This window comes from Boleophthalmus pectinirostris, unplaced genomic scaffold, assembly GCF_026225935.1.
Source record: "Boleophthalmus pectinirostris isolate CB_2022bp ecotype Guang Dong unplaced genomic scaffold, ASM2622593v1 HiC_scaffold_15, whole genome shotgun sequence".
NCBI classification, from domain to species: domain Eukaryota; kingdom Metazoa; phylum Chordata; class Actinopteri; order Gobiiformes; family Gobiidae; genus Boleophthalmus; species Boleophthalmus pectinirostris.
Window position 1 is genome coordinate 20,329,456 of NW_026571070.1, and position 14,932 is coordinate 20,344,387.

Genomic DNA, 14,932 nt, shown 5'->3' on the forward strand with positions numbered 1-14,932 from the left:
AAATATGCTATTATTCATAGCTTTGAATGAAGTGGAGACTTGTATAAAAATTATTTACCTTTAAAATAATTATATACACACCTTAATAAACAATTATGCTTAATTAACCATTAATAGAAATATGTAGTGTCACTCAGAACCTGTATTACTGAGTTAAGATTATTATGTAAAATGTCATAAATAATGTTTTTTATTATCGTACACTTGTTTTTATGTTTCTGTTCAGGCCCATCCCAGGACAACATGGCAAACCCTAAAGAGAAAACTCCAATGTGTTTGGTGAATGAGTTAGCCCGTTTTAATAGGATCCAACCACAGTATAAGCTGCTCAATGAGAGAGGGCCTGCACACGCAAAGGTAGCAGTTTTTCATAGTTACTGTTACCACATTATTTATGCTGTATTAATGTCCTTTGTAATTACTTCTGTAGATCTTCACAGTACAGCTGACTCTTGGGGAGCAGGTCTGGGAAGCTGAAGGCACCAGCATCAAAAAGGCCCAGCATTCCACTGCTGCCAAAGCTCTGGACGAGAGTGTGCTCCCCCGGCCTGCGCCACGATCTCCAAAAGTCGATATTAACAGCAACCCAGGTACACCCACCCATTATTACTCATTATTTACATTTCTCCTGTTTACTGATCAATTGAATACAAGAAAGAAACATATGGCAGTTTTAAATGGCACACACTTCTGAAATTTAATGACAATCTATATTGATTTCTTTGTGTAATTTGATCTGTATTTAACATTACTAGACTGGTCAAATGTTTAAAACCCTTTATTTTATTCATTGTGATTGATACTGAATTTAATGTGTTACTCATTTTAATATATAAAATTGGAAATTTTGACATCATGGTGATATATGCTATTTTGGCTTGTGCAGGCAGCATAACGCCCACAGTGGAGCTGAATGGCCTGGCGATGAAGAGAGGGGAGCCTGCTATCTACCGGCCTTTGGATCCTAAACCAATGCCCAACTACAGAGCAAACTACAACTTCAGAGGGATGTTCAACCAAAGGTAAATGATCCTTCTCATCACTACATGATTTGCTGCTGTTTGAATTATTTTCTCTGTCCAAGATGGATGGCTGCACAGTTAGTCTTGGTACTGGTATTATCTGGACATGGTCTTGATATATTTCCTTTGGCTTCATCTGGCATTGTTTCTTTGATCCCCCTGGGCTCAGATCTGTGTCGGACTCAGACCCAGCGCCCCATATGTTTCCAAACTGATGAAACGTGCTGCCCTCGTGACATCCTCTTACACTCAGTCTCTGTCAACCTCCTTGTTTCCTTTTGACTTTGTGTCTGCTTTACTGGAGCCATTCAGCCATTTCACCAACGCCATAAAAGTGTCACAGAGCTGCAATTAATGATGAGCTCTCAGTAAGTGATGTAACATTACTTAGACGGGTGGGTATGGTGGACTCTGGAGGTGTTTGATGTTATCCATCAGCCAGTGACTAACCAGTGGAGTGTGGGAAGCCCTCCTGTTTTAAGAAGGCGCACATCGTTACTCCACGAACATAATTCAAAGTCTAAGTCCAAATATTACTCAACCAGAAAAACTTATTATGTGTTTAAGTTCTTGTTGCTATAGATATTTTGACAGCAGTATGATATAATTTTGTATAGTTTGAAAAGAGAGAAATTATATGGCACCAGATGGACCTGGTGGAAATAAATACCCTTACTGATCATTTGCATGAGCTAAGTCACTAATGCCTCCAGGTGGCAGTGTTTCCTCAATCCAGAACCATGGTTCTTCTCCCTGAAGTTATAAAGCACCCATTTTGTTACATCTTTTTTGCAATTTGATGAATAGAGTTTTCAAATAATGCATATATTACACTGCATATAATAAATTTGCCTCTATAGAACTTAGTGTTGGTAAAAGTATAAGAAACATTTGTTATGATTTTTTTGGCTAAATTTGGCTCCTAAAAATCCCAAGATGCTAGTTTCCACTGCTAAATGTGTAGATATTTGAAAGAAAAATGCATGGACAATGCCAAAAAATGTGATTCAATTGCTGTGTTGGATAACTGGGTCTCATCAGCAGACAGTCAAGCATCTGGCTCACATCTTCTTCTATTTGATCCGTGCAGGAACAAACAGGGGTTGCAAGACAAATGTCTGTGGGGTAGAGCTGCAAATCTATTTTCCAGCATGTGTCTGTCAATGTCATCTGTCACTGTGATGGCTTTTGTGATGGAGGTATGCTGCCAGGACAGAAGAGCCGTGTGTGCGCCAAGAACACTCCAAACACTTATGTCCCACCAAGGTCATCCATGTTTCCACAAGGTCCTTCTTTTAGTGTGGTCAAGGCTTTTATTAATGAAAGTGAATATGAATTCTCTTCATAAGATGACTGAATATGTGCTGGAGTGACAGGCTATGTCCACTATCAGTCACCCTAATGATGCTGCAGCCAAGGGAAGGTTTCCATATATCCCATGTCCTTACCTATTATGATGAATAAGAGTGATCCAGAGTCATGTTGATGGAGAATCCAACCATTAAAAGGGCAGCCTGGCTCTGATCCATCAGTGCACTAATCACCAGCACGACCAGTATTGATTCCTTCAGAAAGTGCCCTGATGAGAAAATACAGCGATAATATGAAAAGTGCATTTATCTGTGTCTTAATGAATCTTATTTATGGTGAAGGGTCTTGGCATTATACCCAACCATCCGCGTCTGCGCTTAAACCAGAGAATTATGGCTGTCCTAATGCAGGGACATTGTTCATTCCTAAATACTGATTCTTTTCCTTCTCTTAATTTTTTTTTTCAAACTGATCCAATATGTGACAGAGGTGGCGTGCAACATTATTAGGAAACCTAGCCTAAATGATTCACAGACATTACCAGTGAATAAGGAAAATATTTGGGTTATCAAGATATGCAGTTACATCAACGCTCCCCTCATGGACAATCCCTGCTCCTGTGTTATCATTGGACCACCTGTTTGCATTGACTCATTGTGGACTCCTCCAAATCTGAGGTTTCCTCCTGGTCTCTGCGGAGGGACTACATTGTGCTTTGTGTCAGGAAAGTCATTTAGAATAGGACTTTCCCTGTTGGAGTAAGGCAGTGTGTAGTCTGAACAGAGCCACCCACCTCCGCTCATTTGGTCCAGACTGTTTCAGTGGAGAGACTGGAAGAACTGTGTACCAAGTGCTGATATGTCCTCATGAGGTGAATTCATTTTTAATTATAATAAGAATAATAATGCCTTGAATTTATATAGCACCTTTCAAGACTCACTGGGGCCTTTAATAAGAGCTAATGATGGGTGATATTACCAAAAAAAATGTTAGTATCCAGGCAACAGTAATCAGTAAAGAAATCAATATCAATAAAGAAAAGTATTGTCCAGTGCCCACAAGTGATTTGGGCCATACCCCAAATTATTTAATACCAAAGATGCTTCATCTGAATATTGAATGAGTTTTTAAAAAACAAACTCCAGTGCATGGTTCACTGGGTATGGCTTTTCTTTCCTCATTCCTTTGCTACTGACTTGTCTTTTTAGATACCAACTACTCATTAACAGTGGTCATACTGAGTATAAGGAAGTTGTTTTTTTCTGCTATATTGACTTTTGTTCTTAGCCTCATCAGTAAAAAATTCAGGACTGTTGCTGTGAAGAGTGCACTTCAATAGCCATTTAGATAACAAGGCTTAATATTGCAGACCTGACACCCAAGACAGGAGTAGGCAGGCTTTATTGACTTAAAAACTGTGCACAATGTGAAGAAGTCAATACAGTAAGATGTATTTAAACCCAGCTCAGAACAGTCCATATTTCTGCAGCATTTTCACATAGGCAAGGTACAAATCTTTGCACTATACTTAAACTAAAAGCAATGTAGAGACACATGCAAGGCTGGGATCAAAATACAACAGCCCCTCACAAAATCGTAACAAAATCTAGTTGTCTACACAATCCATATCATAGCTTCAGAATAGAAAAAGATGCTTTATTCAGACCTTTTAAACTACTACTTACAGGAAACCTTAATCATTCATCTCACTTGAATGAAAATTACAATGTAATGGTTGCAATTAGCAACTCACAAAAGCTGCAATTTGTATAATTCCCCCTGCAATAATAAAATATCCCACCTCCATGAGTTCTTAATCTGTGTAAAACCTGCTTAAGATGACTTCTTCTAACATAGCTCTTCATATTCCAGTCTAATGTTAATCTTTCTGGACAAGTGTAAATTGAATACAAAATTATACATTGACTAGGTGCTCAATTAGCCAAACTTCCATTCATGCATATAGTCAGAATTAAAAAAAAAAACTAAATCAGAAATAAGAAAACCTGGACTCATTTGAACGGTTTTAATTCCCAACTCTAATCTTTATAATAAAATTGGTAGTGACCTTGTAAGCTCTTTGACAGTGATCCTCACACTGTCTATCTGTGTGTGTGTCTCTTTATATACTTGGAAACATCCTTGAAAACTGTACACCCTTTTCATGCCTGCAGCATTTCACTATAACATCAGACACACATTCAGCCGTGTACTTTGTCATCTGCTTTTTCTAATTGGGCCAACCTGTCTCGCTGAACAAGACAAATCTGCCCATAAGGCCTTTTCTATATTCAATGTTTCCTCTCATCCCAGCATCAGATGTCCTCTTCACACACACACTCACAATTCACTTTCAGTTTATTTGATAGAGCCCCTCACCGGCCTAGTGGGATTTAAAATCTCATATAGCATAACCAGGACACAATGTACTTCTTGGTCCAACAGCTAGCATTCCTTAGTTATGTTTTCTTTTATCTGTCTTGTCATCGCCGCTCGAAACCTTACAAGCATGCCAAAGCCCACAAGGTAGAGACATCAGAGGAACAGTGTTTTATTGCATTACTCCAGATGAAAATGCATCCAGAATGACTAGTAAATCAGCTGCATTCAGTCAGATGTATGCTATCTGATTCTCCGCTTCATAAATTGCGTCAGGCGATTTTCCAGAACAAAGGATAATCTGTCCAAATTGTACAAATGGGTGTAAACTCATAAAGCAGTGTTTTATTGAAGACTCTTTGGGGGAGGAGCAGCAGACTAGTGGTCCAATGTAAACAAACGCCTGGGATGATTTCTACTCCTGCAGTGACATACTAGCCACACACTTTTATCTCCTTTCTCTGGAATAGACTTGAGAATTTGTGTTTCCTCTCCTCATTTTCCTTTATCCACTATGAGTAAAGTTATTGTCTTTACCACTGTGTACAAGGCAATAAAAGCACCTTTTCTGTGGTTGTATGAGTCAGGCTACTTTTCATATAAACATCACGTCAGTACAAACACACCTATTATGGACAATGGCCCTCCCCACAATACAAAAAAACCCAGTTGAGAATCTCTTGTCAAGGCCTTTTTGTGTTGAGACTGATTCAGGCGCTGCTCTCAGGTGGGCTTTAGGATCCTTTCTCCTCCACTGGGCATTGACGCATGTTTTCTTTTCTTCCCACAATGACCTTTTTTTTTAGAATGGACTTCCCATTTACATACAGTTTGTTATCATTGTTCATCTTAAAAAGAAATACTATGTTGAGAACAGATGTTGCCTATCACAGCAAGTTACATTTCTGACCTCAATTCTCTTGGCTTTTTCCATTTTTTTTGTTGCCCTTCCTTGCAAATATTGCTACAGAAAATATCACATTCAACTATAATGCTGATACCTCTTCATGTCACTGACACAATAACTTTTAAATAGCATACTCTCAGTAAATCCTTTTCTAAATGAACCATATTCTAAAAAACATGAGCTGCAAATAATTATTAGCACAAGAAGTTTGAATCTGTAAGTCACTGAAGTTACTTATTCAACTGTTCATCTCAAGTTTTATTTAAGTAGCTTTGAGGTGGTATTCCTAGTGAAAAAGATGATAAATAAAGAATACCAAGAAATATTGGTCCAGCTTTCATATACTGAACAATATACAACAATGTAACAGTACAGTCTATATACCGATTGTGACGACCAATATTCAAGACATCTCCAAGGCCACCTCTAATGTATGCGGTGCAACACAGGTAATTGGATCTGAAGATGCACTGAGGATGCTCTAAACTTGTGCACATGCTGTTTTCTTCCTCTGAGCTCATCAAGAGGGATAATGCCTGGTCTGAACAAGACTTGAAAGTGACATTGGACAAATTTGATTTGTGATGCTGTAAATATGACCTTCAAAAGTTCAGACTTTGGTATTTGATTACAAAACCAAGGTAATGTAAAGTTTCTTATTTTTGTCTGCTAATGGTTGTCTTTAGCATTTGTCTTTCGAGGTACTGCATAATTTTTTTATCTGTTGTCTACATTGCTGTGTACATGCCCATCTAGGCTGGTCACAATAATTTAAATAAATATTGACTTCATCATTCAATTTTCGGGGGGCTGAGTATTTATTGTATTTTTGCTATTTTTATGTTGTTACAAAAGATTTGAGCTTTAGAAAGTAGAATGTATAACTCCTATGGGATTATTCTGCTGTGTGACAGTGGCATAAAGTAGTTTCAATGTTATAGTTTATTGTACTAGTACAGTTCTGTAGCAATATAACATGCTTTAAAATTTGTTCATGACAGGTCCATACCCATCTCTCATCTATTGGTCAGTTTTTTATTTCCCCTTTTCTTTACTTATTGATTGGGAACTTAAGAAGCACTCATTCAAAAGGGTATAACAAATGTAAAAATGTAAGTGCTTCATCGTATGTGTATATGTCAATGTAAGTGTAAGTCTTCTGTTACTGATTTTTCTCCTTGTCGTGCACTGCTCAGTGGTCAGTCTTTCGCAGATGTTTTATCTGTGATATTACTCAATAGACTAGCTATATGTGCTGTATCACCTTCACCTTACTGTTGCTGGACCTGTTTCTGGAAAAAAACAAAACTTTGAGAAATACAACACTTCTGTCACAAATTTATTCTTTGTGTACTTTGGTTTAAATCTTTGCTGGAAATATTTACTATTCTCAGATTCTTGCCCCTGTGCTGTAACTATTCAGGCTTTTATTCTTTTCAACTTACCAAGGGGAGTTAAGTCTTTTTCTACTAAAACATACTGAAATTTTGGACTGGCCTGAGAAGTTAATGACAATGAATATAAAACAGCAGGTTCCATTTGTAATGATCTTAATGAGGACCACAGGATCTAATTTTATTCTGATCTCCAGCCAGCTGCAGTCTGAAGGGCTGGCACTAACACACTAAAACGGATTAAGCATTTTCAGTTGTTTTTGCTTTGTCACAAAAATCCACAAGGTCATAATTAGTCTGTGATCTTGCTCTTTGCATTATTATTCATGCAATCCTTGTTTTCAGTCAGTGTAGAAATAATAACGGCAATAACCATTATTTTCAAGCTGTTCGTTTTATTACTATTGCAGCAGAAGCCAAGTTTTTGCGCTTAGTAAAAACATTTGCTTTTATTCTCATGCTACTTGTCAACCTTTAAGCAGTAAATCATCCTGCTTAAAGGTGCATTGTGTAACTTTTCTGGTGGGGGGTCCGTCACCTGCTTTTCTCCATTGAGATGTTATTGCTTTGTCTGGAATGTTTCACAGTATGGTATTAAACCGTTCTATCATCATGGAGTTTTCCTAGGTATTTTTGAGCTTTAAATCCACCTGTAATTGAATAACTGTAAGGAAGAGCTGTTTAATGTCATACTGTGGAACATTCCAAGCAGAGCAATGACATTTCCATAGAAACAAGACTGTGACTGACCTCCTACCGAAAAGTTATGTAGTGCACCTTTTATGTGCTAATATTGTCAAGAATATTAGGACAGCAGGCGCTGTAGGCTCGCTTACATGTGCAGGGATGTGACTTCTCATGCAGCAGTGACACCCGCTCTTATTACAGGCAGAGTACAGAGGGCTTTAATCTTGTTTTCTGCCACAAAACCACAACAAACAGAACAAACAATGAACACTGTCAGCTCGGACAAGTTATTTGAAATACCATAAGTTATGCAAGCCTGTGCTACATGGCTCCACTATAGTAACACTTGTTGACAGTGTACGGATCTCAGGTCTGTTTAGATATTGAGCGTTGTATGCTAAACAGCTGTGTGATTCATCAGAACAAATTAGACTAGATGACTTTTAATAATTGTTAATCATTATCTGGATCATACAGAATTTAAAACACATGTTACATGCAAGATATCAACATCAATAATGCACTTTAATTGTAAATATTCACTATCTAGAAGCTTTCACTTTCATTATTTGGTTAAAATGTATTGAATCCTAATGTACAATAGTGTAATGTCTCAATAGTTTTACTATTCAACAAAATAATTGCTCACTATTCGACTGCTAAAGCAATAGCTTTAGTAGCCCACAACACCACTCATCCCCTTGCCTTTAAGTGAAATCAATAAATTGTCAAACAGGAACAGGTGACAACACAAAATAATGAGTGGATGAGTCCTGGTGTGGAGTTTCCAAATGTTACCTGTGTCTGGATGGTTTACCACTGGGTTAGGCCTGAGCTTCCTTTATTCACTAAACTGATATAATAGGCTAATCCTCTAGCTAGATAGTCCTGACTATACCTAGTGTTAGTATTATAGGAAGAATAAAAACATTTCTTCCATTAATATTATGTAGACTTTTCTTAATTGGGTGGATTTCATTTTTCTCTTGCTTTGTCATAGTTTATCAATGAATGCACATGCATTTTTTTCTGTCTTTCAGTTATTGTCACTCAAACCTCCTTTTGTGCTTTTACGCTTTTCCCTTTGTGATGGTTTTGTATTCCCATCACGTGAAACCACTGCTTCATCGAGACATTTCTCTCTGTCTTCCCCTGCATATTAGTGGTTTCCAAACCCCACATGCGCATGAAAACTACCTCCCAACACCATGACACTGGTGTTTTGGGCCTAATGTTTACTTGACTACACTGTCTTCTCACACCACGATGTCTTTCTTACATTAGCAATCGCGTGAGGCGGAAGGAAAATAGAGAAATCACTTGTGGACACACAAGGAGTAGGAGGGAACACAAGTGAAGATCTGGCAGCAGATTGGAAAAAAGTACAGCTGGTGGAGGAGAAACCCTTTCCAACATTTTAGGGTTTTTTTTTAATCCCCCAAATCTTTGTCATACTTTTGCACTTACTGCTCCCTCTCATTCAAAGTGAGTGTTTTCAGGCCGTCATTTTAGTATGTACCACTTTCCACTGGTCTGGATGTGTAGACCTCTTCGAAATGATCAGTTTGTAGTTTTCCCTTTAGGGCACTGTGCAGTCCTGTCCTTTCAAAAAATGTCTAATGTTCTCGTCCCCTGTGTGTACAGTCTGTGTGGTCTGATAACTTCTTTTTATGTTATGAGCGATTATGATTAAATGCTAACCTTTCCTACTGTGCCGCACTTCAAACACAGCTGCTAGAAAGCATTTGCCTTCAAAGTCCATTTCATCCTGATTCATAACCTGCTGCTAAACGCTGATCACTTATCATTTGATGAAATTGTGGCGTCTCTTGTTTGTTCTCTCTCTCTGAGCCACACATTATCAGGCAGCCGTGTTTTTCCACAGCCGCCCTGCAGGTGTCCTGGTCCCATTCCCTCCCTGCAGGAGTTATAAAAACACAAAAATAATTGATAACAAAACCCAGCTAAAGCAGCTATGGAGTCCTGATTTCTTGACTGGTACACACTGCCATGATCCTTGGTCCTTTGTCTGAGTAATTCCGATGAAAGCGCGTGTGCGTGCTTGCGTTCTTGGCAGACACACTCGTGTGTAAGCCACTACTTTCCCACGTTGTACTTAGGGTCTCCCACTGGTCGCCCTCCATGCTCCTTCTCTCCTCTCCTTGCTCAGTCCTCTTCTGCACCTGTATGCTGCACCGCAGACACAGCTGCTCACATGGCGGCTCTGCGCTGTTGGCTCGGGCCCATGTTGCACTTGGCATGTCCTGGGAGACCCTGGGGCCACACTTGACGTGCAAGAGCCAGGCCTGCCCCGCCCGAACGGGCTTCTGTGGCCAGGAGGAGAGGAAGTCTGATGGAGGAGTGCATATCTCAGTGAGAATATGGAGGAACAATGGGTTAAATGTTTTTTCCCCATTTTGCTCAGAACATGATGAAGGCATGTACAGAGAACATTGTTTTAGGCAAATACACTGCACTATTGTTGGAATTTAAGTTTATATGATATAGGAAGAGGCATGTTTTAACATTGCAAGAACAAATTTGGGTATATCTGGAAACTATTAATTCTCTTTTAATGTCAAAGATAGTGGTTAATTAACATTTTATTATAATTTAAAGTACTAACCCTACTATTATATGTTGTTTTGTTGTAGTTTTTCTGCTATTGAAATATCAAGGCCCTAGTGCATATTGTTAAGCCAATAAATTAAATTCGTGGCGCCAATGAAGACACACTCCTTTGCTTTTCCTAAGCCTGTCTATAGGGAACTACCACATGCAGTCTCTTTACGTCGGCACATATCGTTGAGACTGATATTAAAAACGTTTCCTCTTGTTAAGTTTCCCACTATTTCTCAGCCTTTCTGCTCCAGGCTCAGAAGGAGGTATCACCCACACGGACTCACAGACCTCTAAATCTGCAGCGTGACAGCCCAGTCCCACTCTGTCAGGGCCCACAGAAAGAGAGTGAAATCTATGTTTGGGGCTAGAAGAAAGAGAAGCAGATATATAAGTGCCAGGGTTTTGTTTGCCGCCGCTACTTTGAGATCCAACAGTGAAACATCCGTCAAGCGGCTGGCCAAATGGCTATTGTGTAGTAATTGACCCTGATGAAGTGGTGGCCCTTATTTGGGAATGTGTGAATTGATAACTTGGCTTTAAATCCTTGGGGCTCTCTCACCCCTTCAGCCTGTAAACATATTAATCTAACATTATCCTTTCAACACTAATTTGGCATGTATAATTAATTAAACCCTTTTTTGCTCTTGTTTACTTCAGGTACCACTATCCAGTTCCTAAGATCTTCTACGTGCAGCTGTCTGTGGGGAGCCATGAGTTTATTGGAGAAGGACGCACTCGTCAAGCAGCAAGACACAATGCAGCTATGAAGGCCCTACAAGCCCTGCGCAATGAACCCATCCCTGAAAGGCCTCCACAGGTAAATATATTGGAAGGGATTAAAATAATGTTCCTATTGTCAGTTGAGCTGTTAATTTGTATGTTTGTGTGTGTGTGTGTAATATAATGTATATTAGAGCCCTGCCGATATATCGGTTGGCCGATATTATCGGCCGATATGGGCACCTGGAGGCATATTGGCTATCGGCCGATGTGCTTGCTGATAGGGGCCGATATTTCAGTGGGCATGTGATAGTCGTTAAAAATCTCAGACTCTCTACATTCTGTTCATTTAATCCAATTGACAGACAGATAAATGTCCAAATATGTGGCACATCAGAATTTATATATGGAGTCATTTTGTCTGTGTGTGTGTCCATACTGTCCCTGAACACACCACAGAGTCGCGTCACTCACGTGTGTTTGTTTACACGCGCAGACACAGATCCAAACATTGAGATTATATTCTTTTTACGGACAATCGGTTTGAGTCTGGAGTAAAAGGACATTTATTAGTGCAGACTTGCGATGTGAGGAGGAGCCTGTGTGAGCGGTGAGTGTTGGAAATATGTCGACTTTGAAGCTAGTTTTGGTCATTTGTTATGGGTTAGCTGCTGTAGCTCTCGCACATAAACAGGCTGTTTTCTATTGGTCTGTTGTAAAGTGACTATATTGGCCGTATATTTGTTACTGGACCAGCATTGATATGTAAATGAGCTGTGAATAGAAGTGTGAATTATGACATTTGCGCATATAATTAATTACCGCGGCGCGCACGTATGTACGGCTAAAGGCTAATAGCTCTAGTTTCATTAGTAGTTATGGGTCCGTCGTGAACGAAATGACTCTTAGATCCGGCTCTTTGAAGCGAACGACGGGAGCCTGATCCTTATTGGGAGCCGTGTTTTCTCTTTCTCACTTTTTTTCTCTTCACGCCGCGTGCAGACTCGTGGTTTGACAGCGGCAGAGGCTGAAAACGAAACTTTGAGAAATTTGCGTGTACATAGGATAAAAAATTATAATAATTAAAAAAAAAAATGAGCATATTTGGCTGTAGTTTAGCATTAAAAAAAAAAGTCCCGGTTTAGTCCTTTTTCAGTCCTGGTTTAGACGTGCTTTAGACATGCTTGCAACAAAACAATCTGAAGAGCCGCTTGGGAGCCAAAAGAACCAGCAGCTTTCAGTGAGCCAAGCCAAAAGAGCCGGTTCTCTAAAAAGAACTGGAATACCCATCACTAGTGTCTAGAATGTGATGTAAAAATGCCATTAAGCCAACCTACTGTCTGTAAATATGATGTAAATAGGCAGAATAACAATAAATGTTGCCTAAATAAACCCAATTTAAAATCCACCAGAGCCAAACCTAAGTTTTTTAAACAATTCAACATTTACAGTGAAAAATATATATATATATATATATATATATATATATATATATATATATATATATATAAATTTGTACCATGTTCACTATAAAACTGCTTGGCATTCCAGCAGCTATACATATTATTTGACTCTCCAGCCTCCACCATCTTTCTCATATAATACAGTTACCACTGTAGCTCTCTCATTCCTTCTGACTCACCCCACATGGCTGGCCCCGTGTTCGACCCTGTCCTGGTACAAAACTTCTCTGCTAATGAAAAGTTCAGGGATTTGTGCTGCGGATCGGCCTGTGCTCCCGCAGGTGCTGTTGAGAGCATATTTTCACTTACTAAGATGACTACATAACCTGCTTTCATCAGATTGAGATTAAATCCACAGCATCTCTAATTACTGTAATGAATAATTTAAGCTGTTTGTTTGCACCTGGGATAGATTTTCCCCCCAATATCACTATACCATTTTTTTCCAATATCACTATACCATTTTAGAGTTCTCCTTTAGCTTTAGTCACCAACTTTTGTTATCTTCTCCCACCGGAAATCAAAGTACCCCATATCCTCAGAGTCTGCCAGCACTGTTGGTTATTCAAAACGTTTTGGCTCCTCTCACCTGCAGTCTTGTGGCGTTGGGCTGCATAAAAGGGCTCCTTGTTTGCTGCTGTTTCTGGGTGTAGTTTTACAAATTGTGCCTCATTGTGTCTTCAGTCATGTCCGTCACTCTGGTGTTCTCAGGATCTAAGTACATTTCATTTTTACTTAGTGGAACTGTGGCTCAATAAGATCATAGTTGTAGGTTACTGGCCTTCATATTAGCATTAGGTTACACAGGTTTCTATCTAATCAGCATAAGATGAAGCAAGTTCATTCTGCTGCTGTGTCTTTGTAAAGAGTCATGCTCAGAACCATCCACAGTGTAAGCAGTAACCCAAATAGACACCAAAAGACACCAAAAATTGCTTTTAAAAATAGGAGTCACATTCTGAAGATATTTTTTGATTTAAGTCTGATGGCTGCCTTGAGTAACTTAATTTTCCCAGGTCACTGCTTCTGTATCACACCAATACTGTATGTAGTAACAGCTTTCATTTTGTCTTTGTCAAAGGAAGGTTGTCTTTCTGCTCAGTTGTCTAGCCTTGAGACAGAGTTCATGCTATTAATCTCTAAAACTGATGCTGCTATGCTGAGAAGTCCATGAATATAAATGCCAAGTGAAACGGTAGACTGGTGCATTATGGAAGAAACCCTTTTATGTCGCAATACTGAATATCCAGCAGCACGTATTTGGTTTCTGTCAAAGTCTTATGCATTCACCCACTCTGTGACAGCTTCCTGTGAAATCTAAGGTACCTCATCTGATGAATCATGCACTGTATCAAGTCACACAGGGACAGGACAGGCCCAGAGGGACATACCCGAGTCAGTCCCTTGTGAATGGAGGTGGGACAGACCCGAGTCAGTCCCTTGTGAATGGAGATGGACACGATAAGTATCAGGACAGGGCTCATATGGTACCTGAAGTGTCTCATAAACATCTTTAGTTTGCTGTATTGAATTGCGATTTTAGTTTCAGTTTGATGATTTTAAAATGTTCTTTAAGTGTGTATCAACAGTTTTCAATAATGTTTTTCAGGACCCAGAAGAACTAGAAGACAGTGAAGAAGGCACAGATGCCAGCAAATCAGAAATTAGCTTGGTGTATGAAATAGCCTTGAAGAGGAATTTCTCTGTCAACTTTGAGGTAAACTAATTTTCTGATGTGTCATTAAGACTTTTCTAATTATTATTATTCATATTAAAGTCTTGGGTGTTTTTTTTTTCTCAGGAGTGAACATATTTCACACATCTGTAATGGTTGTGAAATATCAGCTGTGAATTATGATTAGCAGTAGAAAATAGGCCTCCTGCTGTTAATATGGTGAATTGTTGCTTTCGTAACACATGTTTGTTTTAATATTCAATGAAAAAAATCCACTGGTAAGATTTGTTCTTTTTACTAAATCTGTGAAGTAGTAGTGTGTCCTCTGATGACCTGCCTAGCTTGATCTTGGCTTTCTCCATATCACGCTGACTCACATTCTCTCCATGATCATGCCCTCTTCTTTTGCTCCACTCCACAAGGTGCTAAAAACACGGGAGGCTCAGTTTACTCTGTCTGCCCCCTCCCTTCCTGTGTAGGATCCCTCCCTTCCACCTCAACCACTGTCTCCAAAACTCACAGATCAGTAGCTGCTGGGATAGACCTGACATAACAGTGACTGGGGATCAAAGGGGACTTTGTTGTTCAGGAGTTTACTAATCAAGACTCTTTACCAGCTCTCCATCCTACCACCAGTTTAAAGCCCTTTTGTTCATTAGAGTGTCACGTGGCTGTACTTCCTAGAGCTGCTGTTAATCATTTCAGATAAAAATGGATTGATGTGGAGTCATTATATGATGTGTGTGTCACTG

The 14,932-nt window shown here is 39.3% G+C and overlaps 1 protein-coding gene across 1 annotated transcript in view; it reads left to right on the top strand.

Annotated features, from left to right (window-relative positions):
• The window catches only part of stau2 (staufen double-stranded RNA binding protein 2), a 56,006-nt gene that overhangs the window by 1,616 nt on the left and 39,458 nt on the right, over window positions 1-14,932 (top strand). Inside the window, exons 3-7 of the mRNA XM_020925676.2 lie at window positions 227-357; window positions 431-590; window positions 887-1,022; window positions 10,980-11,139; window positions 14,115-14,222. Of these exons, the coding sequence (XP_020781335.1) occupies window positions 227-357; window positions 431-590; window positions 887-1,022; window positions 10,980-11,139; window positions 14,115-14,222 (695 nt within the window). The remainder of the gene's footprint in view (window positions 1-226; window positions 358-430; window positions 591-886; window positions 1,023-10,979; window positions 11,140-14,114; window positions 14,223-14,932) is intronic.